The sequence below is a fragment of the Bos grunniens genome, chromosome X (genome assembly GCF_055505025.1).
Source record: "Bos grunniens cultivar Pamir isolate PY7600 chromosome X, Bosgru_T2T1.0, whole genome shotgun sequence".
Taxonomy (NCBI): Eukaryota; Metazoa; Chordata; class Mammalia; order Artiodactyla; family Bovidae; genus Bos; species Bos grunniens.
In genome coordinates this window covers 63,608,277-63,632,927 of record NC_141194.1, presented here as the reverse complement: position 1 = coordinate 63,632,927, position 24,651 = coordinate 63,608,277, and the positions used below count along the sequence as shown (strand labels likewise).

The 24,651-nt window shown below is 49.8% G+C and overlaps 2 protein-coding genes across 29 annotated transcripts in view; one reads left to right on the top strand and one right to left on the bottom strand.

Annotated features, from left to right (window-relative positions):
• Window positions 1–16,826, bottom strand: part of MED12 (mediator complex subunit 12) — a 22,510-nt gene extending 5,684 nt beyond the window's left edge. For 16 of the 24 annotated variants that reach the window (XM_086389946.1, XM_086389947.1, XM_086389951.1 and 13 more), the window contains exons 1-36: window positions 16,489–16,826; window positions 15,856–15,960; window positions 15,457–15,648; window positions 15,164–15,320; window positions 13,809–13,990; window positions 13,511–13,621; window positions 13,130–13,384; window positions 12,614–12,760; window positions 12,356–12,455; window positions 12,089–12,225; window positions 11,593–11,724; window positions 11,127–11,253; window positions 10,436–10,665; window positions 9,828–9,908; window positions 9,517–9,687; window positions 9,170–9,314; window positions 8,953–9,003; window positions 8,512–8,630; window positions 8,177–8,320; window positions 7,580–7,743; window positions 7,245–7,376; window positions 6,597–6,824; window positions 6,276–6,420; window positions 5,989–6,109; window positions 5,530–5,631; window positions 5,316–5,429; window positions 4,892–5,067; window positions 4,532–4,711; window positions 3,404–3,475; window positions 2,825–2,958; window positions 2,495–2,656; window positions 2,149–2,260; window positions 1,891–1,980; window positions 1,347–1,456; window positions 984–1,119; window positions 585–746 (exon numbers count right to left, since the gene is read on the bottom strand). In XM_086389946.1, coding sequence (XP_086246072.1) covers window positions 585–746; window positions 984–1,119; window positions 1,347–1,456; window positions 1,891–1,980; window positions 2,149–2,260; window positions 2,495–2,656; window positions 2,825–2,958; window positions 3,404–3,475; window positions 4,532–4,711; window positions 4,892–5,067; window positions 5,316–5,429; window positions 5,530–5,631; window positions 5,989–6,109; window positions 6,276–6,420; window positions 6,597–6,824; window positions 7,245–7,376; window positions 7,580–7,743; window positions 8,177–8,320; window positions 8,512–8,630; window positions 8,953–9,003; window positions 9,170–9,314; window positions 9,517–9,687; window positions 9,828–9,908; window positions 10,436–10,665; window positions 11,127–11,253; window positions 11,593–11,724; window positions 12,089–12,225; window positions 12,356–12,455; window positions 12,614–12,760; window positions 13,130–13,384; window positions 13,511–13,621; window positions 13,809–13,990; window positions 15,164–15,320; window positions 15,457–15,648; window positions 15,856–15,960; window positions 16,489–16,587 — 5,025 coding nt within the window. In that variant the 5' untranslated portion in view covers window positions 16,588–16,826. Of the gene's footprint in view, window positions 1–584; window positions 747–983; window positions 1,120–1,346; window positions 1,457–1,890; window positions 1,981–2,148; window positions 2,261–2,494; window positions 2,657–2,824; window positions 2,959–3,403; window positions 3,476–4,531; window positions 4,712–4,891; window positions 5,068–5,315; window positions 5,443–5,529; window positions 5,632–5,988; window positions 6,110–6,275; window positions 6,421–6,596; window positions 6,825–7,244; window positions 7,377–7,579; window positions 7,744–8,176; window positions 8,321–8,511; window positions 8,631–8,952; window positions 9,004–9,169; window positions 9,315–9,516; window positions 9,688–9,827; window positions 9,909–10,435; window positions 10,666–11,126; window positions 11,254–11,592; window positions 11,725–12,088; window positions 12,226–12,355; window positions 12,456–12,613; window positions 12,761–13,129; window positions 13,385–13,510; window positions 13,622–13,808; window positions 13,991–15,163; window positions 15,321–15,456; window positions 15,649–15,855; window positions 15,997–16,488 lie in introns of those variants that run through there. The other 8 variants (XR_015159889.1, XR_015159890.1, XM_086389950.1 and 5 more) reach the window with 6 other exon arrangements.
• Window positions 16,793–24,651, top strand: IL2RG (interleukin 2 receptor subunit gamma). 5 transcript variants are annotated; one of them, XM_086389977.1, is made up of 9 exons: window positions 16,793–16,879; window positions 19,244–19,333; window positions 21,366–21,519; window positions 21,769–21,956; window positions 22,156–22,295; window positions 22,685–22,847; window positions 23,414–23,528; window positions 23,791–23,860; window positions 24,171–24,651. In XM_086389977.1, the coding sequence occupies exons 3-9, from the start codon at window positions 21,458–21,460 to the stop codon at window positions 24,345–24,347; spliced, it is 915 nt and encodes a 304-aa protein (XP_086246103.1). In that variant the 5' UTR covers window positions 16,793–16,879; window positions 19,244–19,333; window positions 21,366–21,457; the 3' UTR covers window positions 24,348–24,651. The 5 variants fall into 5 exon arrangements, with proteins under 5 accessions (XP_086246103.1, XP_086246101.1, XP_086246102.1 ...); XM_086389975.1 differs by having other exon boundaries at window positions 16,812–18,137; XM_086389976.1 differs by having other exon boundaries at window positions 16,830–17,097.

Genomic DNA, 24,651 nt, shown 5'->3' with positions numbered 1-24,651 from the left:
ATAGAGACAAATAAGCAGGAAAACAATGAAGAGAACGCCTATAGGAAAGGATTGGGCTTCTGATTTGGAACCCCACATCCTTATTCTCCTCTCCCTCTACTACACACAATGATTATGATTACTCAATAAATACTGCAACTCACAGAAAGAGGGGACAGAGAAAACCATGCTGAGATAGGTGGATGGGAGGAAAGAGATGCAGGGATTAAAGAGATGCGGGCCATCGGCCAGGCAGATAGGTGGGGTGCAGGCTGGGCTGGAGCAGGATGGGCTGTGGGTGGGGCAGAGGAAAGAGGTTGGGGTGCTGAGAAATGGGTGGCAGGTACAAAGGTGGTGGGGATGATGGGTAGTGGGGAGGGGTAAAAGGAGAGACCAAGGAAAGAGAATGAGATTCCCAAGACAGGGAGAAGATACTTGAGGAAAATAAGTGATTATCTCACACCCCAGGGATGGTTCTTGCTTCCTCATGGAGCCCAATGAACTTGTTGCAGCTATAAGGTTTAAAGCAGGGGAGGCTCTGGCCCAAAGGGGAACAAAGGTGGGAAGCAGGAAGCGGGGGGGGGGGGGAAGATAATGGAACGTGCCTCCTTCTTGAAGATGGAGTCAAAGCCAGCAATCTTGTTGCCCTTGGTGTCAATAAGGGAGCCCTGCGGCTCACATGTGATCACATCTCGAGTCGGCTTGGGCAGTGGCAGCAGCTGGTAAACTTTTTCCAGACTATCCGACTGGCGTTCCGCCAACTCTTTCTGCAGGCACAAGAAGATGGGACAAGAGTTTCAGAACACAGGAAACAAGGAATGGGACCTCTCAGGGGCCAGCACAGAAGCTGGCCCGAAGAAAACCCTCAGTAAATCCTCACTAAACAAGTAACAAAGAAGACACAGATGTGTGAGGGAAGGGTAGAGGGGCAGGATGATGTCACTGAGGCTGGACTCCCTCAAGGAAGAGGGAGGAGGCCTCTAGGCCTCGCTCCCTCCGCTCACCCGCAGCTTCTTCACCAGGTTCATGTAGGCACGTTTGTTTTCCTCCATGCTGCCCTGGGAGATGCTGGACATGTCTGCAGCTAGGGTCCCATTGATGAGCACGCTTAGCATGTCCAGGACAGTGGTGAAGAGCTCGCTATAGCAGGAAACCAGGGAGAAAACCAGAGGAGAAAGAGTTTCAGACAGAGATGGCCGGCTTGGACATGAGCAGGGAGCAGGCACCCAAACCGTGTGAGAAACCCCAGACCCTGGACCTCAGAGCCCAAAGTGTCAGCCACATCTACTGCCAGGGTCATGCACCTGGTTTGGGGGAGGGGCTCCTCTTGGGGGCGAAAGTGGAGGGAGGGGAGGGGGATGCTTTACTTGTTGGACTGCATGTCGACAGTGCCGCTGATGATGATCTCCAGGAGGAGCACAGCCCACTCCGTGGTCTGCTGGGTGCTGCGCTGCACTGTGTCAAACATGCCCCCCACCTGCCAGGGCCACATCAAGTCAGTCAGATGGCTCAGGGGCGGAGGCCAGCCTTTGGAAGCTCAGATTAGAACCTGGGCTACATGATCTCAGGCCAACGACTTAATTCTCGACCTCTCTGGGCCTTGGTTTCCTTACTTATGTAATGATGAAGTTAGACCAAAGGATGTCCAGGATCTCATTGAACACTCCACAATAGGTGTCTAGGGCTTCTCAGGCCCAGCCAAAATCTACAATACTGAGGCAGGGTCCCTGCAAGGATACAGTCTCCTTAACCACTTCCAGGTCCCACGTCCTTTAGGAGAGATGGGTTAATACGTGAAGATCCAGGCGAACCTGGGCCCTCATCTGCATCCTCGCCTCCCCAGGCTGGGGCTTCTTTGTCTGCGGTCCTAGCTCCACCCCTTTCCTCCTTCTTCCCGGCTCCCTCTCTCACCAGGTTGAGCCGCAGTTTGAGTGCCTCATGCATTAGCTGCTTTGGTTTGCAATCGTCTAAATACTGGTCATCTCTCCAATTAGTCACAATCTAAGACAGAAACAAGTACAACACACAGCTCAGGGATTTCGTCGTGTCCATGCCAAAGCACCCAGGGTGTTCTTGTCAGAAAATACTGAAGATTAAGAGTACATAAGTAGCCTCTTGGCTGCATCCTCCTCTGCCCTCCTGCCTAGCTCCAGGCCGAAAGACCCATACCTGGTGGACCTGGCTGTAGAGCGAGGTAAGGAGTCCCTCACGCTGCTCATCCTGCCCCTTCAGACATGTCAGCACCAGGGATAAGAAGGGCTGCTGGCTCAACAGGGACATGCTAGAGACGGGACAAGAAAAAGAGCAGGACCAGGTCAGGCGACTTCCAACCTCATTCCTCCAAGCCCCCGACTCTACTCTTTTAACATGTAGCCTCTTGTTTGACCATCTTTCTTCTCCTCCAATTGTACCTTTTTCTGATTTTGACCCTCACCTCTTTGACCCAACTTCTCTTCCTCCCTGGGCCTCCTCTCCATTCCACTCCGCAATCCTAGCCCCACAACAGCCACTTTACCTCTTCTGCTTTTGTCGATCACGTTCTTTGCGGGAAGAGGAGTCCAGGTGCTGGCCGTTCTCCAATTCTTCCCCAGCAGCCTTTAACACATGCCCCTGGACTGAGGTGGGCAGTTTGGCAATGAGAGGAGCCACTAGCCATACACCCGAGCGTTCTAGAGAGCTGGAGAGATGGCACGCGCAGGGTTACAGAGGAGCCAGGCAAGGCTGGAACAACCCCTCCTCTCTTTTCTAGATGGGCATGCCTGACATCTCTGGGCAGCTGAAATCATTTACACTACTGGAAGAGAAAACTCAAAAGGGGGTGGGTCCTAACACATTTCTATTCAACCTGAGCACAGGCTTGGTCTTGCTGCTGCTGGGCATGTTGCTTGCAGCATTTCCAGAAGATGACCCTGTCTCTGCAGACTGTTGGAAAACCTCGATTGTGGCCTTGGCGATGTTCTCTAAGAGGGAGTTCATCTCCTAAGGAGGATGAAAGGCACAGGGGAGGTAAATAGGTTAGCTGGTGGCAAAGGCAAAGAGATAGTAGGAGAGATAGGAGATGAAGACAGAGGAAGGCACCTGTGGAGGCTGATGGGAGGGTAGGAACACAACTCTGTTGGGCATCATGCCCTCCACCACCTTGCAGTACTTCTCCAGTGCCCCACTGTCTTCTCCTTTACATACCCCCTTACAGCTGTGGCCACAGAAACAGCCTCTACTACCACAGCTGTGAACCTTCCCCACAGCTCAGAGCCCCAACACTCTCAACCCATGTCCCTTATCATCGGTTCCACACATCCGCCATCTTCCCATCCTCTCTTATCTCCAGAACCCAAAGATAGAACCTAGGCTCCTCTATGGCAGCCCCCTTCTCTGACACATATTGTTGGAAGTGAGCATGAGAGAGGGTCTGGGAACCACTCACATTGTTAGGGGTCTGCTTGATCATGAGCTGCAGTTCCAATGAAGACTGGCGCATGGTCCACTGGTCCAAGTTCTGTGACAGAGACCCCATCAGCAAGCTAGTCAACATTGTGTCATCCCAGCCACTTAGTACCCTGATGCCAGCCCCTGATCTCTCACAACCTTGAATCACATATGCCTGGAGGTCTGAAAGGGCCCTTGACTTCCCCTCTTTAGGAAAGATCACACTTAAATAATCCAAAATGGCTGAAAATAAAACTATCCTATTTCAAAAGTGGTTTTGAAAAAATTTCACATCTTCCCCAGTTTCCTGCTCCAGAGCCTCACATTCCTCTGTATCAGGAAGTTCTGCTTAACGCTTAACTTAAATCTTTGATGTTGAAGTTGAAGCTCGCCACTCCTGTTTTCAAAGTCCTTTACAGACCCGAGGGCTAGTCTTAGTTAATCTCTCTGAGGCATTATCTTCTCTCAGCTGAAGAGGCCTCATTCCTTTAGGTTCTCCTCAACAGCTTTATTTTTCCACCCCCCAGTCACATGAATGTCTGCAGCAGTGTGGTGAGGCAGGAAGGGTGCAGGGAGACCTGGGCTCCTATACTGACTCTAAACTTACCAGCTGCGTGAGTTACTGAACCTCAGTCAAGTTACTTAACCTCTTCAAGCCTCAGTTTCATTGATGCTAAAACAAGGATATTCATACCTACTTCACAGGGTTGTTAAGACTAACTGAGGAAATCTACATAGAGTACTGAGCATGGTACCCAGCATGAAGCAGCCATTCAATAAGCAGTAGCTTTCCAACAGCATTACTACTCATCACTGAGCTACGACCGACATGCTAGACACATAAGACCAAAACCTAGACCTCCCAGATGCTCTGTCTCCCACTGATAAGCCAAAGCCCTACTCCAGCCACTTGTGTGCCCTCACCCAATGGTTCACTCTTGCGTCTAGACCATATTGGCTTGACTTCAAAACCCATGCTGGAGCTGTTTCTCTCACCACCTTTTGTCCACATCCTCATTCATCTTCCTACTTAATTCTCCCTCTCTTTTTCTCTCAAGGTTCCCATCATTTCACCCCAGGTTCAGGCCCCACCACTTCCTCCAAGACCCTCGTCACCTTGGCCTACCTGGAGAATACGCTTAATGCGTTGCCGCTGTGGGTTTTCCCCATCCTCGTTGTCCAGCAGCCGATGTGGGTAGCAGATAAGCTGCATGAGGCGCTGGGCCTGGGCACTGCTCAACACTGGGTCTTGCAGGTCATTGCTGTCCTCACACAGCGATTTAAGGCAACGTTCTCCTACCCATTCCTGAGGAAGCCAAGAATCAGGGGACTGGGCCAACCAGTGAGGGGCTTAGGAATAAGGGGGATGGACCAGAGGTTGGTGAGGGATAAAATGTATGGCAGGGAGGTGGTGTGATCATGACAGGAAACGAGACTATATTATATAGCAGCATTTAAGAGGTCTGCGGGAGAAGGTGAGACTGACCTGCTGGCAGATGCTGCGTAGCACGTACTTGGCATAGACATCCAGACTGGCTGTCTCCACAGAGATGTTGCGGCCACCCTGCCTCCGACTGCCACTGCCACCTCCTCCTTCCTCCTCTGGAAGCTCTTCTGTTCCTCCTGTCACAGTGAAGCCCGAACCCTTCAGTTCCGCATCCCCTGCGGTTCACGGGCGGGAGATATGGAGTGCAAAGTGAGATCCCAATGCTGTGTGGAGACCTGCCCCAGAGCCACAGAAGCAGCACTCCCCAAATCCTGCCCTATGGGACAGAGACATACTTCCCTCCTTCCTATCCTCCAGAAAGGTCAGAGAGACCACCTTTAGGAGGGAGAAAGACTGTCCTTTGTAGTTTAGCTGGCGCTCCACCCTATACACACTTTTGGCACCACTCTTTCTACCCCCATACCAAGTACAAACACAGCCTTGAGAACAGCAAACACAGCTCCATCCACGATGCGGTTCTGGGAGGCAGCCAGCAGGTGGCGGTCACAGGAGGAGCGGATTCCTACAGTAGGCTTGTCTGGTGGAGAGAGCTAAAGTCAGGGGAAGCCAAAGTAGAAACAGTGGGGGTAGGGTAGCCACACTATCCTTGGCAGCCTGGCTTGGATGGAGTCACTTACTTCCATCCGATTGGCAAGGATTGAGTTGAGGTGTCTTGAAAAGGTGGAGGAGGATGCGGCAGGTAAGCCGGGCCCCTGGCTCAGAGTCCTGTTCACTGCAAGCTACAGAGAAGACACAGAGGCGGGGAAAGGATGAAGGTGGGCTATATGTGGGTTTGTGGGTGCTGAGGCACTAAAACGGTGGCTGAGGTCAGGCAAAAGGAGATAACACATTGGAGAAGAGGTGAGGGAGCCAACTGTTCTATAGTGTAGAGGGGAGAACCTGGAAGGGTCAGGAACAGGAACGACTGGGGATACAGGTGCAGGGTCAGAAACAGGCCCCTCCCAGCCTGAGGCACACAACAGAACTGGCTTCTGGTGCCACCAGGAGGCCCACAGTGAACAAGGAGAGTATGGCCATTGAGTGTGTATTGACATTGCGGGTCTAGACTTTCTAGGGGTCACAAATTGGTAGTTCACCAGCATTAAGGAGTGAAGGGATGGCCGCACAGCGAATCAGATCCTCCAGGAGCAAACACTGCCGAGCGATGAGGATGGCAACAAAAGTGGCCAGGGAGTCGTGAAAAGACAGGTCACTGACCTGGAGGAAAAAAGCAGACACACACCAGGACTCAGTGTGGAAAGAGTTCTCCTACTCTGAGTGCTGGGCCTCCATTCTGCATAAAGCTATCCCTCCACTCTCACAGTCGCTGGGAGCAGACTCCTGCCCTGGGGACTGCCCGGTGTGCCCCCACCCCCAGTCTCACATCTACATTGCAGAGGAGGTCGTTGAAACCACAAGTGCCATTGTTAGAGGAGCAGCACAAGGCCTTAAGCACTCCCAGCCACTCTGCACTCAGTGACTTGCAATAGCCGGTCAGCTCTGCACACAGGATGGCGATGTCATTCACCCTGGGGAAAAGTACAAATGCCCTCAGCAAAAACCTTGTTCCAGCAAAACCTCAGACTCATTAACTTTTCATCGCCACCCCAGCTATAACCAAGGTTGTGGTACCTCCCGGGCAAGTCATCCCTCCCAACATCAGGCGGGAGCGTGGTGCCCATGCCTCACTCAGTACGCCCCATACCTATCCGAATCATGGTGCCCCACACAGACGTGCATAAGGGCATTGCAGACAAAGCTGTAGCGGTTAGCAGGGTTCTCACTAAGACTCTTGCCTAGCCCCGTGTAGGTGAAGGTGTGAGCGGCGGGGTTCTCTAAAGTGTCGATCATGAACTCGGGTGCCCAGCGCATGTTGGACTCTGACGGCTCCACGTTGCAGTAGATGGTGTTCTTCACCTTGGAGCAGAAGTCACTGCAGGGGTAGGGGAGAGGAGAGAGCAGTATTGAGGAAGTGCTAGTGAGCCAGAGGGATGGTCAGGAAAGAGGAGAAAAGAACAAAAAGGAGAAAATGAGGGACCAAGGGCCTTAAGGCAAGAAGAGGGGAAATGGGACAAAGCAGACCAACTGGGCGGGAGAGAAACCCAGTGAGGGTAAGGCACAGGGGCCCCAGGAGGCAGGGAGGAGGAGCGTGGGCCCTGCAGGCGTGGGCTGGAAGCAAGGCTGATGAGGAAGGAGGCCCACTCTGGGGACCAAGAACACTTAGAGGACACTGTCCCCAAATGACCCTGCAGACACAGCAGGGTGGTAGGCTGTGCTCTGCTCCTGAGTTGGGTGATAGCGAGGAGATGGGATGAGGTCCCACTCTCTACCCCTTACCTTCTACCTCTCTTACCTGAAGAGTTCCCCAAATTTGCTCTTTAAATGGCTACAGGAGGTGTACAGATCATAGAGATATGCAAGGATACAGCGTTCTGCAGAGGAACCATCAGATCGGTTCATCCCATGCTTAACTACGCCACACAGCCTGTCGAGAAGGGACAAGGTCGCACCTGGAGCAATGGCGGGTCTGGGCACCAAGATTCCTGTCCCTCCGCAATGTTCTGTCCCCTCCCTACCAGGAAGGCATGCGATTCTGCATTGCAAGAGCCTTATGTGTTCTCTGCAAGTCATTTCCAACGGCCTTCACCAGGGCCCCGTGGGTTTTGGTTATTCTGAAGCTCCACTTACCCCTCAAAGACCTGTGCCATCTGGTCCTGGTTGAGGATGAGGCAGGCATGATAGTGGCGCAGGACAGCCACGATGCACAGGCACAGGCTGGTGGTGTAGCTGCCCACCAGATCTGAGGATTTGAGAAGCAGTTCGGCCTCGACTACACTCAGTTCATTCAGCAGCTAGCAGAGTGAGTGGGGGTTGAGAAACAAGAAGAGGCCTCAAATGTTATACATCATTCCTTTTCCTGTGAGAAAACTGGAGCCCTTTCCTGCTAGAGATGCCTCAGCCTGGAAGGATTCCAGTGGCATATTCCACTGCCCTTTATTCTATTAACAACAAGCCACATAAATGATCTACCCAGTGTCCAGGATATAATCCTATGAAGTCCACAGTGGAAGGACAGTCTGTGCCCAGTGCTCTAATCCATCTCTCAGGCCTCCCCAGGGAGTACTTGAGTCTCTATTCCTGCTGGCTTAGCTCATGGGCCACTCCCCTGACACTAGCCTTTTGGTCCCTCCAAATAACATGGGACACTGGCTTGAGCCTCTGCTCTTGTCCTTGTGACCCTGTACTGCACAAACGCCCTCTCCTTCATCTCCCCAACTCCCCCACCTGAATGGCAAAGTCGATGAGGCCACTGATGCTGAGTGAATATTCCATGAGGTCGAAGATAAACTGCACATGCTGCACCAGAGGCAAGTGGTATGACATGCCAAGGGCAAAGCTCGTGATCTGCTCCAGAACATTCCGGGAGACCTAATAAGGGCAGTGGGAGTGAGATGGGAGTGGAGAGAGGTGAGAAGAACCAGGGCAGCAGGAAAGGATGATGGGGAAAAGGGGTGAGAACAGGAGGCTTAGCCTGCCTGGGGGAGAAAAAAGATAAGGAGAGAAGGAAAACAGGACAAGGAGGCCAGAATGTGGGAAGGGGGCTGGACTTAGGCCCACACCTGAGCCGTGACCTGATGTTGGTCATAATGTGAAAGGTGCTGGAACTTAGCAAAGATATCCTCGGCAGTGGGAAAAGCTTCAGGTCGGTTTCGTCGCCGCTTCTGTCCATCCTCCCCACCTGAGGGGACAGTTGAAAGGGACGAGTCAGGACAGGGAAGATAACCAGGCAACTGGGGGTGGGGGGGTATGGAGAGAAGGCTATGGTGGGGAGGGAAAGGGGAAGGAAGGGAGGGAGGGAGGAAGGGAAGGAAGGAAGAGGGAAGACGGGAAGGGAGGGTCAAGGAAGGGGTGGGGGAGGGATGAAGGGAAGGGAACAGTGAAGCAAAGGTTTGGAGGACCACAGACTATGTGGACCTTAGAGGAGTACGTACAGGGAAGTGCTAGGTTGAGGGAGGGAAGGGAGAGGGAGGGCGGGTAGTATGGGGCTTACTGTGAGGTACCTAAGAATGTCAGGTCTCCAGGATTCAGAGGCACAATAGGAGCAAGCTGGTCTGCAGAGGGGGGGAATGAGGGGGGAAGTTTCAAAAGGACTAGAGCTCTCAGGAGACTCCAAGAGACAGGACATTGGGACATGACTGGGAGTTCCCTATGCTGGGGAAGGGAAGACTGACTAAGGTGCTCTTTGGGGGAGATCTATTTCAGGTGCCTCAAACCCACCAGTTTCTGCTGTCCCCTTGCGGTTCAGAACCTTCAGGATATCCTTGGTAATTTTCTTGATGGCATGGCGGGCATCATCTCGCTGCTTTCCCACCCCAAACAGTACGACCAACCGCTGGTTGCACTCATGGCTGCATGACTCCTCCTGCATCCCAGCAGCACCATCAGACTCCAGCAGGGATCACTCTCCCTCCTCTCAAAAGCATGCTCCATGCCCCTCAGCACCCCAGCACTCCAACCCTTCCCAGCATACCACACCCTTAAGAACAGCTCCAACCCCTCGGCAAAGTCCTTGGACAGAAACCTGGGCTCAGAACAGAGGGTCGGAAGGTGTTGGCGAACGGTACCTGGGGGATGGGAAAGTGTGTGGCATACTGCACATGCCGTGGCTGGTCATAAAGAACCCCAAGGGTTCCTTCTAGCTTCTCCTTGGGTGGGGGCTTCACCTCCTTCTCAACATCTGGTTTCTCAGGGGATGGACTGCCCTTCCCCTCACAGGGCATAGTAGGGGAGAACAACTAAGAGAAAGGCGAAAGGGCAGAACGTTTAGAGGAAGACAAAAGGATTGAGGGGGGCGCATAAAGAAACTCCCCAAAGTGGCATAACGGAAGGACCTCAGGAGCTAGATGCTTCCACACCAGTATGTAACTTAACTTACTGAGAAATCAGGCTTTTCCATGTCCTCAAAGAGCACACTGGAGCTAGGGTCAATGTCCATAGACTCTGAGAGCCCTGGATCCTGAGTGTAGAGAACAGAAGTGAAGCTGCTTTAGCCCTGAGGAGCTGCTCCTCACCATCTCGAAAGGTTGACTGGAGTTGAAGAGAGGAGCCCATACTGGGAAAAGCATTGGTTCCAGATCCAAGCCTTGACTGGTCCCTTAACCTCTGCAGGCCTTGGTTTCTCTCAGCTTTAAAATGAGGATAAGGATATCTCATGGGGGTGGCGGGCAGGGGGTGGCGGGGAATTCCCTAGTGGTCCAGTGGCAAAGACTCGGCACATTTACTGCCATGGTCCCTGGTTGGGCAACTAAGATCCCACAAGCTGTGTGACACAGCCCCCGTGAAAAAAGAAAAACAATACCTCAAAGGTCTGTTGTGAGAATCAAATGAAAAAAAAATAAATAACTTGAGAGTGCTTGCTAAACTGCAAAGCACTAAGCAAATCCTACCCTCCTTATTTGGTAAAGGATTCTCAGAGGACTCCTGGAGCCAGGAAGATGGGGCTGTCAAGAAGAAACAATCTAGGACAAGGAAAAGCTCACTCACCTCCAGCTTGCTGCTGCTGCTGCCCTCAGCCTCCTTGCGCTCTGGGTCATCAGCTGGGTCATCAAAGGGAGAGGGAGGCCGGGGACCAGGGGCTCCGAAGGCAAGGTCCCCTCGGGAGATGAGGGTGCAAGTGTACATGTTGTGGGAGAAAACATCATGTCGAATCAGTTCACAGAACAGCAGTACCAAGTTAAAGAATTCCACTCGCTCACTCTCACTTCGGGGGTCCGCTGGAGAGAGGGAAGGAGAAAAGATGAATTAGAGGAGCACAAAAGAGACAGGCAGAAAGAAAGAAATACACCGAAGGCATGGTGCTCCTAGGTACCTGAAGTAGACAAGAATAGGAATGACTCAAAAGAAAAAAAAACCAACAAAACCAAAGCTATGGAGGGACAAAGTGTGGTTGGTTATCCTACCCCACCTTCTGCCCCACACACCATCTCCTAAAGGAATACAGCATCTCTGCTATTTATACGTGAAAATGCGTCAACTGCATGCTCTCATTCTTATTCTTATCTTTATTTTTCGACCCTGTTGAATTGTAAGATGATCAAAGACTAGAATTATGTCCATAAGTCATTATGCTTAGAGCTCAAGACTGAAATATATTCCAGAAGGCCCTTCACTATGCTTTCTGATGACAGGATGGCTGAGTCTAGGCAGAGGGAACCAGAGAGTGGCAGGTCCATACTCAGCATGGGAGCCTGTGTATCCAGAAACTGTAAGAGGACATCTTGGAAAATGGGAGCACTGGGAGCAGAAAGGGAGCCAGAGGCAATGGAACCCTTCTCATCTGCAGCTTCCGATTCTCCACAACGCTGTAAGATGAAAGAACAGACTATAAGATTGGGTTTCAACTATTTCTTCACTCGCCATGTGCAATCCTTGAACTACTGACTATTCTGCCTCCATTCCCAAGGTTTTTACTTCCACTCCCCTCCCCTGACTCCCATTTTCTTTACCATCTCCCAATTGCACCTTGGTCGCTTCTCTTAACTCTGACATGGTTCCGCTCCTTTCTACTTTTGCCTTATGTCCTCAAATTTCCCTGTACATTTTCTACCACTTCTTCACTCTCACAATTTCAACTTTGGTCCCACTACCAGCTCAATCTGGCTTCGATCCCAACTGCCACTGCCCCATGGGCTGCCCCTAACCTCAGCCTCAATCTCTGCCTGTCTCTTCTCCAGCAGCTTGGCTACCACCATCGCACGATGCCGACCAGAACGCTTGCAGCTGACAGCCCATTCACACAGTAACGATACCACTGCATCATCATCTGAGGAGATCTGGAGACCAAAGGAAGATAGGGTAAGTAAGGTAGAGTTGAGGACAAAGAAACAAGTTCCAATTTCCTAGTAACTAGACTCCATTTTTGGAGAAGGTAATGGCACCCCACTCCAGTACTCTTGCCTGGAAAATCCTATGGACAGAGGAGCCTAGTAGGCTGCAGTCCATGGGGCCACACAGAGTCAGACACGACTAAAGCAACTTAGCAGCTGCAGCAGACTCCATCTTAAAATATCCTAGGCTCAGTAAGATGGGTTGTCTCTTCAGACATCCTCTGGCTTCAATGCCTCACCACACTTTCCCCTCATATATACTGTTGCTTTTGCTCTGTTTTTCACTTTTCTTCCCCTTCTTGCTTATTACCTCGTGCCCATCCTTGCTAGGCCCCAATCCAAAGATTCGATTACAGAGGGAATCAAGAGAGTTGCTGAAGTCAGAGCGTTCAAAACTATGGCTGTCCAACACCTCCAAAGTATGGAGTACTCGTCCAATGGTGAAGCCTAAGGAGGAAAAGTGGTAAAGGGGACTTAACTAGAGGCCTGGTCTACGCCAACTCTCAGATCTGTATGTCCTTACCATCCTGATCCTTTCCCCAAACATTCTTCCTATTGTCTGTCTTCTGGCACCCACCTGCAGTAGCTTCCTGGCACTTATCAAAAGACCAGCGAACCTCAACGGCCTGTCCTCGCTCCTTGATCTGTTGCTCGATCTCCCGCAACTTTGCACGGACCTGCAAAAAGGAGGGCTTTAAGGATGTAGTAAAGCATAAAGAAAAAGGCCAGGGCTTCAGGCTAAAAGAACAGTAGCAGGCACTAGGTCACTATTTCTGAACTGGTAACTTCTCACATCCCAGTCCCCTGGAGGTACCAGGCTATTGGTCAGACTTACCTGCTGAGTGAAGGCACTGTTGCCCTCTGGCATGGGCAGGTTGGAGGGGGCAATAGGCAGGTGGTCAAGTGGTGAGCCAGTCTTGATTCGACTATCAGTCAGTGAATAGTGCCAAACCAGGGCACTAGGACAACACAGCAGGATGGTCTGCCAGACAGAAATAGCTAAGTCAAACTCGGTTTCCATGGCTACCTTCTAGAAGCCCACTATAAGACCCTACCCTTTGGCTTCTGATCCAAAGTCATTCTGAGTCCCTGGGGTGGCACCACTCCATCTCTGAGCCCCTCTCCTCATCTACCCTCCTAAAGGCTTTGGGTCTGCTATTTAGGTCTGGATGGGTATTAACTGAAAAGGAACTAACACCCCATGAATGAGAAGCCAACAATTTCCAAGCAAATTCTCAGTGCCTACTTTTGGCCCCAAGTTAGAATCACTCCCATTTTCTAGGACAAGCACCTGACTCTTCTCAAGATGCCTCTTAATACTAATACTTTCATGGGACCACCCAGTACCTACCTGAAGGATACAGCTGAGGCCAAAAACTAGGGGCCGGTGCTGAGGGCACATAAGCAGGTCACTAAAGGGTGTAGAGGGTGTGCTGCTACTTGGGGGCTGAGGAGCAGGGGTGGTGGGCAGTGTGCTTGTCGACTGAGCAGACATCACATGAGATGAGTGACTGCTCACACCATCCAGCTGCAGGGCCAGTCTCCGTGTACAGAAGTAGGCGAGGCGGCGGGAGAGGTACGCAGACTGAACAAACTCTCCAGAGTACTGTGAAGACATGACAATCAAACCCCCCAGTTCTCTCCGAGGGACACAGCTCTTGTGCCTTATATCTCCTCAAATCCTCCTGAGACACCCCCCCCACACACACACACACCAAATCCTAGGCCTTACTCGAAGCAGCAGGGGCAGCAGCAGTTTAAGCAATTCATCCTCTCCAGGGCGGATTTTCTCAAAACACTCAAGTACCCAGGTCAGAAACTCATGTCTGTCCAGCATTCCGTCCTATGGACACCAGGGGTGGGAAGGGGATGAGTTTCAAATAGGGACTATTAGAGATGAGGCAGAGAAAGTAAATGAAAGGATGAGGAAAACCACGAGTGGGGCAAGGTGGCAGGTGGACTCTGCTCCATGTTGGCAGAGTATGAGGTCAGGCTCATTTCCATGCCACACGACACACTCTCCTTCCTACCTGAAACATGAACATGGCCAGCTTCTCGTTGTAGTCCCACTGCCGGATTGCCATCTCAACATCATGGGGCAAGGGGCCTATAGTGGAGCCACAGCCCCCACTTCCAGCAGGCCCTGGCCGGTAGTATTCAGCCATCTTTTGAAGCTGCTCCCATAAGCACTTGGTGATGATCTGAGTCCATTCTAAAAAAAGATGGGGAGATGGCTATTTTACAATGTCCCTCTGCTTAGAACACCTTCTGTCTCCCACCTCCACTCCCAGTCACCATGTTTCTAAATCCTATTCATCCCCATATAGGCTCTAGTCAAATGCCACCTTCAACAACAGGTCCTACTGTATAGCACAAGGAACTACATTCGATATTCTATAATAAGCTATAACGGAAAAGAATACAAAAAAGAATGTAGATAAACACACACACACACACATGTATAACTGAATCACTTTGGTGTACACTAGAAACTAACACAACAGTATAAATCTACTATACTTCAACAAAATAAATTAAAACAAAACAAAAACAAATATCACCTTCCTAAAGCCTTTCCAGGTATCCCCAAAAGAAAATAACCTTTATGTTCACAGAATTCTCAAAGAAACTTCTGCCTCCATTTTTTTAATATTACATAATATTATTTATTTATTTTTGGCTGCTCTGGGTCTTCATTGCTGCACACAGGCTTCTCTAGTTGTGTAAGTGGGGCTAGTCTCTAGTTGTGGAGTATAGGCTTCTCGTTGTAGTGGCTTCTCTTGTAGAGCACAGGCTCTAGGGTGTGCAGGCTTCAGTAGTTGGGGCACATGGGCTCCAGAGCACAGGCTCAATAGTTGTGGCTCACAGACTTAGCTGCTCCAAGGCATGTGGGATCTTCCCAGATTAGGGATCGAACCCATGTCTCCTGCACTGGCAGGTGGATTCTTTACCACTGAGCCACCAAGGAAGCCCCTGCCTCCATTTTTGACATTATGTTTCTATATTTAATTATGGGATTTATACAGTGGCCTTAGCATCCCTACTAGACTATAAGCATCCTAAGTGTAGGGATTAGGTAGTGATTATCTTTATAGCCCAGTACCCACTCCAGTGTTCTTGCCTGGAGAATCCCAGGGATGGCGGAGCCTGGTGGGCTGCCATCTATGGGGTCGCACAGAGTCGGACACGACTGAAGCGACTTAGCAGCAGCAGCAGCAGCACACATACAGTAGATACTCAAGACACTTGATGTTTACTAACTGAGTGAATGCAAGATACAAGCAGAAGCAAGGAATATAGATGAGGAAGGAGAGTAATTTCAAGGTTTCTCCACCACTCTTTGAAGTGATCAGTGGAAGGATCCCTGGTATTAGGAGTTACTCACCTGTGAAGGGGTCAATATGTCTCTTCTTAACCTTGGTCTCTGAGATTGCTGCATAGTAGGCACAGGTCATCTTAATGAGCCAGGCGGCCCGCATCACAGGCACTGTGTATTTGGCTAAATACCCAAACACTTCTTCCTTCTTACTGAAAATGGGGACCTGAATGGACATTGCAAACAGTGAGACTTCTCTCACCCCAGTGAGCTGACACCCGTGTACTTCAATCTGAGAATCAGAGGGTACTTGGTACTCACGTTCCCCTCTTTGGCCTGAAGAACAGGAAACAGTACCTCACCTTTTTGGCTAGTTGTGTGAGTGGCTTGGTACCAGCCAGATCAGTAAACCAAGTGTTAATGGCACTCTGGGATCGTGCAGTCACCAGCCAGAAGTTGTCCTTCTGGTTCACTTGGGGCTTCCTTCGCCCAATGTCAGGGAGGGTGTTACAACGTAACTTCTCTGTAATGATGCTGTTGAAGTTGGAACTGATCTGAGGGAAGAAAACTACACCTCAGGGTGGGAAGAAGGGGCAGAAAGGTGGCTGTGCCTTTGATGGGCAAATGCCAATGTGGTAGCATTAGGTTACAAAGGAAAACACTGCCAGTTAGGTCATCCCTTTACGTCTTCCCAGCCTAGGGCCTTTGCTCCCTCTCAGATTCTTCCAGCCTTTTCCTTCAGCCTGATGGGGTTGTCTCACCTTGGCAGGATTAAAGTTGACATTCTTGGCAGTGCCATGTTCATCCCCAGAGACAGCGGGCTGGTTATTGAAACCTTGTTTTACATTCAAGGCCGTTAATTCATCCTGAGGCAGGAAAACAACATTTTAGCTTTTTTCTTCCTTGGGGGAGATGGTGGTGGTGGTGGAAGAGGGCAGAAGAGAAGGGAACAAGGGTGGAAAAAAATAGGAAAATGATTGGGGAGTAGATAACACATTATTATTTAAAAATAATCTCATATTCATTTGGACCCCACCCTCACCCCCACAGTACTAAGATTCCCAATCCCCAGAGCTCGCTCAACAGCACTCTTCCCCTGTGAGTTTACAAGCAGCCTTAGTTCACCCAGCCGCCTCAGACAACTTTCTGAGATCTGTGTGTGTAGAGGGGGCGCCTCCAGCGTGGCCCCAACATCACTCCCGGTTCTAGCTCAGAAACCAGCCCCCACCTCCCCCAGGTCTTACTCTCCGACACCAGTCCACTTTACTCTTCCCCCTTTCGGGACTTGCGCTCCCACAGAGCCGCCCCGCCCCCGCTTCCCCGAGCCATCAGTGCTTCCTCCTATGCCGATTGCTGGCCCCTGGCCCCCTGGGAGCCCGAATTTCTGAACTCACCTCCTTCTGTTTGGGATCTTGAGGGTACACATCAGGAGGCCCCAGCCGCGGCCGCTTCAGGGGCCGGTGTTCGTAGCTCAAGATCCCGAAGGCCGCCATCTTGCTCAGCCCGTAACGACAGAGGCGCCAGCCGGGCCCGATCGCGGCGGGGGGGGGGGAGGGGGGGAGGGTAGGGGAGAGGGAGCCGAAAAGAGGGGCGGCGGTGGCGAGGACGGCAGCCGAGAGACTACAAGGGGCACGTTAGAAACTCCCGATCTTTGCCGGAAACTACCGAGGGAAACCGAGGGACGCCGGGAACCGTCTGACAATACCGACCGCAGCAGGGGCGGGCCCAGCCCGGCGTAGGGCGGAGCTCCGCGCCCCCGGAGCTTTTCGGCGCCCGCCGCGGGAGGTGGGTTTCACTCAGTCAAGATTCCTGCAGCGACCACCAGTCGTGTGCTGTACTGGGGATACGAACCTGCGAGGTGGGAGGCGGCCGAGGCAATGAGCTCGTACTGGAACTGGGTTCTCGGAGCCTCTCTCAGTTCTCGGCCTCGAATAAGGGCTAGATCGTCTGTAGGAACTCTTGCCTTTTTCAACCGCTTCTTCGTTTTCGCATCTGAAAAATAGGTATACTACTAACACCTCTTTTAAGGGACTGTTGCGAAGATTAGAAACTATATATGCATGAGAAAGCACGTGTTAAACCCTGAAAGGTCGGCTCTAATCCCTCAAGGTCTTTATGGTACATCACTGAGGTTCTTAACCTCTTGTGTTTCACAATCCCATTAAAATGCTGATGGAAGCTAAGGCCCTTCTTCCCAGAAAAAAATGCGCATAGAGATATACAAAATAGATACTTTCTAAGAAAAGGAGTATGTCAAGGCTGTATATTGTCACCCTGCTTATTTAACTTATATGCAGAGTACATCATGAGAAACGCTGGGCTGGAAGAAGCACAAGCTGGAGTTAAGATTGCCGGGAGAAATACCAATAACCTCACATATGCAGATGACACCACCCTTATGGCAGAAAGTGAAGAACTAAAGAGCCTCATGATGAAAGTCAAAGAGGAGAGTGAAAAAGTTGGCTTAAAGCTCAACATTCAGAAAACGAAGATCATGGCACTTCATGGCAAATAGATGGGGAAACAGTGGAAACAGTGTCTGACTTTATTTTGGGGGGCTCCAAAATCACTGCAGATGGTGATTGCAGCCATGAAATTAAGAGACGCTTACTCCTTGGAAGGAAAGTTATGACCAACCTAGACAGCATATTAAAAAGCAGAGACATTACTTTGTCAACAAAGGTCAGTCTAGTCAAGGCTATGATTTTTCCAGTAGTCATGTATGGATGTGAGAGTTGGACTATAAAGAAAGCTGAACGCTGAAGAATTGATGCTTTTGAATTGTGGTGTTGGAGAAGACTCTTGAGAGTCCTTTGGACTACAAGGAGATCCAACCAGTCCATCCTAAAGGAGATCAGTCCTGGGTGTTCTTTGGAAGGACTGATGTTGAAGCTGAAACTCCAATACTTTGGCCACCTGATGGGAAGAACTGACTCATTTGAAAAGACCCTGGTGCTGGGAAGGATTGAGGGTAGGAGGAGAAGGGGACGACAGAGGATGAGATGGTTGGATGGCATCACCGACTCAATGGACATGAGTTTGGGTAAACTCCGGGAGTTGGTGGTGGACAGCGAGGCCTGGCATGCTGCGGTTCATGGGTTCCCCAAGAGTCAGACAGGACTGAGCTGAACTGAACTGAACTGATACAGACTAGATACTTTGTAGGGAGATTCTTAGGCCCTCTCCTGAAGTTTATTCACATATCCTCTAAGGGTCCATGAACTTCAGGTTAAGAATCCTTGCTCTATCGAGAGAGGCACCTACTAAGTGTCAGATGCTTTTCAGACGTTGTCTCTAATCCACCCCCCCTCCAAAAAAAAAAAAAAACAAAGTTAGGGATATTATTGTATCCATTTTGTGGTTGAGGAAGCTGATTTTCAGAGTGGAAGTTCACTTGCCCTGTGTTATATGGCTACTGAGTAACAACTGAGACTAGGCTACTGAGTAACATTTGAAACTAGGCTACTGAGTAACATTTGAGATTAGGATTTTTTTTTTCTCAACTCTCTCTTCCTCTCTCTTTTTTTAAGTAGTGTATCATCTCATTGCTATTCTTTTTTTCTTGCTTTTTAAAGTTGACCTGCATTATATTATATAAGTTATAGATGTATAATATAGTGATTGACAATTTTAAAGTTTAGTTATTATAAAATATTGGCTATATTCCCCATATTGTACAATATATCCTTGTAGCTCATTTTATACATAAGCTTGTGTCTCTTACTCCCTTACCCTATATTTCCCTTCTCCTTTCCCTCTCCCAGGACTTCCCTGGTGGCTCAGGTGGTAAAGCGCCTGCCTACAATGCGGGAGACCCGGTTTCAATCCCTGGGTTGGGAAGATCTCCTGGAGAAGGAAATGGCAACCCACTCCAGTATTCTTGCCTGGAAAATCCCATAGACAGAGGAACCTGGTAGGCTACAGTCCATGGGATCGCAAAGAGTCAGTACACAAGTGAGTGACTTCATTTTCTTTCTTTCTTTCTTCTTTCCCTCTCCCAACTGGTAACCCCTAGTTTGTTCTCTGTATCTATGACTCTGCTTCTTTTTTTAATGAGTTGAATTTATTTTTTAAATAAATAAATTGAACCAACAATTCACTAGTTGGTTGTATTTTTTGCTTTCTTTCTTTTTTGACCGTACCAAGCAGCTTGCAGGATCTTAGTTCCCCGACCAGACCAGGGATCAAACCTGTGCCCCCTGCAGAGGAAGTCCTGAGCCCTAACCATTGGACTGCCAGGTAATTTTCTATTGTATTTTTTTAGATTTCACATATAAATGATATTGTACTTTTCTTGACTCTTGACATTCTTTCTATAATGATATTGCCTTTTAGAGAAAAGATAGAGTGCTGTAATAAAAGTAACAGATGACAATAAATCAGTTCAGTTCAGTTCAGTCAGTGGTATCCAGCTCTTTGCAACCCTGTGGACTGCAGCACGCCAGGCTTCCCTGTCCATCACCAACTCCCAAAGCTTACTCAAACTCATGTCCATCGTGTCCGTGATGTCATCCAACCATCTCATCCTCTGTCATCCCCTTCTCCTGCCTTCAATCTTTTCCAGCTTCGGGGTCTTTTCTAATGAGTCACTTCTTCACATCAGGTGGCCAAAGTATTGGAATTTCAGCTTCAGCCTAAGTCCTTCCAATGAATATTCAGGACTGATTTCCTTTAGGATTGACTGATTTGATCTCAGTCAGTCAACAATAAATAGAAAATAATAAAACTAGCAAATAACAAATAAAAGTAACAATAACAAAATGCTGTTGAATCAATGGGAAGACTAATTCTGGTTGGGGAGATGAAGACATATTGGAGAAGGTAACATTTGAGCTAACCCTGAGGAATTTTGATCCACAGAAAATTAACATGGTTTAGAAAATAAGCACAGTGCCTGGCACATATGAAAGCCTCAATAAATATTTACTAAATAATCAATTTATGTAAATGAGTCTCCAGTTAGATCTGTGTTTGGGGGAAGGTACATCTGGCAACAGAATGAAGAATGGCTTTGAGAGCAGGGGGCCTTCAGAAAGGGAGGCCAGTTCGTGGGTTCTAGTACTAATGGTAACTAGAGGGAATAAAAGGCTGATTTAGCGCAGTGGCTGTGGTCACAGAAAGGAGGACATGCCTAGGAGACACACAACAGGAGAGCTGATTGGATTCTCAGGATGAGGGAGGTGGAGAAACTGATAATGACTTTGAGGTTTCAAGTTTGGGTGATTGAAAGGGTGATGATACCATTAAATGAGATACAGACACAGGAAGAGAAGCAGATGCAGGGCAAGATGAGGAGTTTGAAGGTAGCATTGTTGTTCTTTCATTTCCGAAATCTTCTTGTAAGTCAGACCTCCTTGCCAGTCTTCACAGGGACCCAGCTCTAGAAACAGCTAAGGATGGATATTCTGATTTGGATTAGGTCAGAGGAAAGATAGCTATAGATGTGCTCATGGGAGCCAAGACTGCATTTTCTGTCCAGCCTAAGACAGTAGAGCTTTGATAGCAGTTTCAGGGTAACTGAGTCAAGGAAGAAGCTTAGCATCAAATGAGGGGAGGTTCAGACCCTCCACTCTATGGGATGAAACAATTTAGATGAGAAGGTGATGGGGAATGGTGGTGGTAGTGAACAGATCCTTCCCAGGATCTAGGTAGTCTGAGGATTCTTGAGTCTGTGACAATAGTGGATACCCAGCTTTAGTCTCTACTTAACACCACATTACAGTGGTGGTGTTATACCTACAGATTAGATTAACACCTAATCTCCTGGAGGATTTAGCCTGTGTCATAGCAGACATTTACCACACCCTCCGTAAAGCCCTGGTTTCTAAGGTTCTTTCCACCGGAAGTTATGACAGAAGGAAATGTGTGGGTGGGGAGGGGTAGTGGGTAAGGGGCCCAGGTTCCTGACACAGTCAACACCCAGGGAACGAAGAGTAAGCGCCATGTTGAAGCCACCGTTGCCACTCAGATCCCTCTTATTTCTCCAGCTACCTCTGCTGGGGGTGGGGCTGAACCCAAAGTTCCTCACGCCCAGTGGCAATGAAGACATTGGTGGGAAACCTGGGACTGGAGGAGGTTGGTGAGAAGGGAAGCTGTGGGAAGGGGGTCGCACAGAATCCTGAAACCTGCCACCGGGCATTAGAAGGATGCGGGCAGAATTTAAAAGTACTGTAGGGAGGGCAAGGGAAGGGTTCCTTGCTTCACTCTGCTTCTGCTTCTTACCATGTTGTCTTCTCTTCCCCTCCCCCACTTTACTTTGTCTCCAACCTAGACTTATTCCTGACTTCAACACCCGCTGGGACCCTTGATGTTTCTACTCTGCCCCTCCCAAAGGTTCAGTGTTTTGTGTTCAATGTGGAGTATATGAATTGCACTTGGAACAGCAGCTCTGAGCCCCAGCCCAACAACCTGACTCTGCATTATGGGTATGAGAAGGGGAGAGGAGACGGGCGGGGCGGGGGGTGGTGGGGGGAGGAGGAGGTGATGTGAAAGACTAGATGTGAAAAGACTGTGTGGGGACCAAGAAAGAGAGTAGCCAGCACCCTAAGCTCTCCACTATTTTCTTGTGGGGTAAGTCATAAATCAGTTTAGAGGAGCCGAGGCTGGGCTGTGGAAATCTGGAGTACCCAGGTTTATTTACCTCACTGTTATGCTCCCTTGAAAACCTTCTCTAGGTACAGGAACTTTAATGGTGATGATAAACTCCAGGAGTGTGGCCACTATCTATTCTCTGAAGGAATCACTTCTGGCTGTTGGTTTGGAAAAAAGGAGATCCGTCTCTACGAAACGTTTGTTGTCCAGCTCCAGGACCCACGGGAACACCGGAAGCAGCCCAAACAGATGCTAAAACTGCAGGATCTGGGTAAGTTGGAAAGGAAGGTCAAAGGATATCGTGGGATATTGGAGTATTTAAAGTGGTGTTCTTTCACCATCAGTGTATGTGGCAGAAAAGAGGAGGTGAGGGATAGAATGGGGAAGGGAGGAGGGCTCAGGGGCACTACCTTCAGGATCCTGACTTATCTAGGCCAGGGAAATGACCACACATGCACACATATCTCCAGTAATCCCCTGGGCTCCGGAGAACCTGACGCTTCGCAACCTGAGTGAATTCCAGCTAGAACTGAGCTGGAGCAACAGATACTTGGACCACTGTCTGGAGCACCTGGTGCAGTACCGGAGTGACCGGGACCGAAGCTGGACGGTGAGTGAGTGGGGATAGCAGCCCAGGCCCAGCAAGTAGGGTTAAAGGATTCAATTAGCCAATAGGAATGCTGGTCCCCAGCTCCTGCTCTCTGTCTCTCAGTTCCCCTGCCCACCTTCCACCCTCCTCCTCTGACTCCTTTCTCTCTCCTCATCTTTGAGTTTTCTTTAAGGTTTCCCTACCCATACTCTTCCCAATACCAGAAAGACAAGTGAACAAAAGCATTCAGTTCTGGTCAGTGAAGGTAGCAGTGTGACTTGAATAGTCAAGAGAGGAGGGAGAAACTGAGAAGAACCAGAAGATGATGTGAGATGGGAGTGGGTGCAGCAGTTTTCATTCTCCCTTCTTCTATAAACACCCATCTTTCTCTCACTCTCTTTCTCCTCAAGGAACAATCCGTGGACCACAGGCATAGCTTCTCTCTGCCTAGCGTGGATGCACAGAAACTCTACACGTTCCGTGTTCGGAGCCGTTATAACCCACTTTGCGGAAGTGCTCAGCATTGGAGTGACTGGAGCTACCCAATTCACTGGGGCAGCAATACTTCAAAAGGTAAAATGGACCTAACGCATCACCCTGACCCATGAGCCGAGTACCCCAACATTTCTTGCACCATTGTCTTTTGCCCTGCCTCCCTACCACTAAGACCCCAAACTTGGTGGCCCATCTCCCCTCACTGTTCAACTCCAACTCCCAGGAAGCAGGATTTTTCTGTGTAGTGTTGGATCAGTGTGTTGTTAGAGTAGGAGGAGTGGGTTGAGAAGGAGGCTGAGGGGGTATTCAAAGGGGATACAGAATGTGTAAGATTTCCCTGCAGCATTCCCCAAAAGCCTGCATGGTAAAGATGGCTTTTGGAACCAGGCAAATGTAAGGTTTAAATCTGCCTCTGCCACTTCCTACCTCTTTGACCTTGGGCACATCACTCACATTTTGATTGTTTCTTTGTTTGTAAAATGGACATAATAATTGCTCCCTGGCCCCTCAGGAGTTGTGAGGATTGAATACACACACAGATAGTGTTTAGCACAGTGTCTGGCACCAAGTTGGCACTCTAAATGTTGGCACGTAGTAGGGGTACTACAAACGTTAGGTCTCTTTTCCTTTCCTCTTTTTGACAGAGAATATTGAGAATCCAGAAAATCCTTCCTTGTTTGCATTGGAAGCTGTGCTGATCCCTCTTGGCTCCATGGGATTGATTGTGAGCCTCATCTGTGTGTACTGCTGGCTGGAACGGTGAGAATTCCGAATCCCAGGAAAATGAGGTGGGGGGGTGGTGGTGCTGGGAATAGTAGAGGAGGGTTATTACAGGGTCTCCAGAAGTAGAAGGCAGACAGTAAGGAATCACCCAAGAGGATCACCCAAGAGGGCATGAGGATGAAAGGAAGATGCAGGCACAGGCAACACAGAATCATTTCATTCCATGTGGGAGAAGGGGGAGAAGGATAATAAAAGAGTGTGACTGATGTGGTCCTACTCCCTCTTTCTCCCTGCTCAGGACAATGCCCCGAATTCCTACTCTCAAGAACCTAGAGGATCTGGTTACTGAATACCAAGGAAACTTCTCGGTGAGAACACTGTCATACGCAGACTTCAGTGTGTCAACTGCCACCAACTGCCTGCCAGCTAGACAGAGCATGGGGGAAGGAAGGGAGGGGAGAGGGGCCTGCACTAACAGTCAGGATGTGGCCGACCATTTGGGGGATGGGCTCGACACAGAGAGACACCGAGAAGAACTGATCCTAGATTGGTTGAGGCAGATGGAAACAGTGGTATTGGGGGGCCAGGAGTATGTGTGTCCCTTCTGTAATCACAGTGGTTGCAAATCAGGAGAGTTCCCTTGGCACAGACCCCTGACCTGGAGATATTTGTCTTTAGGCCTGGAGTGGTGTATCTAAGGGACTGGCCGAGAGTCTGCAGCCAGACTACAGTGAACGGCTCTGCCACGTCAGTGAGATTCCCCCCAAAGGAGGGGAAGGGCCTGGGGGCTCCCCCTGCAGCCAGCACAGCCCCTACTGGGCTCCTCCATGTTATACCCTGAAACCTGAGCCCTGAGGCCCTGGCAAGAACCCAGGGTCCTGGAGCCCTAAACTGTGCTAACTTGCCCTTGTCCAACCGACCTGGGTCCAATGCTCACCTCGCCGCCCATGGCTGATTTTGAATTTTGTTCCCCCTATCACTGCCCCCTCATTCAATATCTCCTACTTGAGAAATGCCCCTTGGGCCGATCCATGTTTCTCATCTCCCCCAGTCCAGCCCTTCCTTCTCACCGTATTGCTTCTGCTGTCCCTCCCTCCCAATTTCCATCTACTCTTCAATTGTTCTAATGAGAAATAAAATTTCTGTTGATAATCATCAA

What these genes read in the sequence shown, in the direction of transcription:
- IL2RG (XM_086389973.1), top strand. Translation starts at nt 20,956, where the DNA reads ATGTGTGGGTGGGGAGGGGTAGTGGGTAAGGGGCCCAGGTTCCTGACA. An exon ending in GCTAAAACTGCAGGATCTGG is followed by an intron (nt 21,957 to 22,155) that starts GTAAGTTGGAAA and finishes ACATATCTCCAG; the next exon opens with TAATCCCCTGGGCTCCGGAG. An exon ending in AATACCAAGGAAACTTCTCG is followed by an intron (nt 23,861 to 24,170) that starts GTGAGAACACTG and finishes ATTTGTCTTTAG; the next exon opens with GCCTGGAGTGGTGTATCTAA.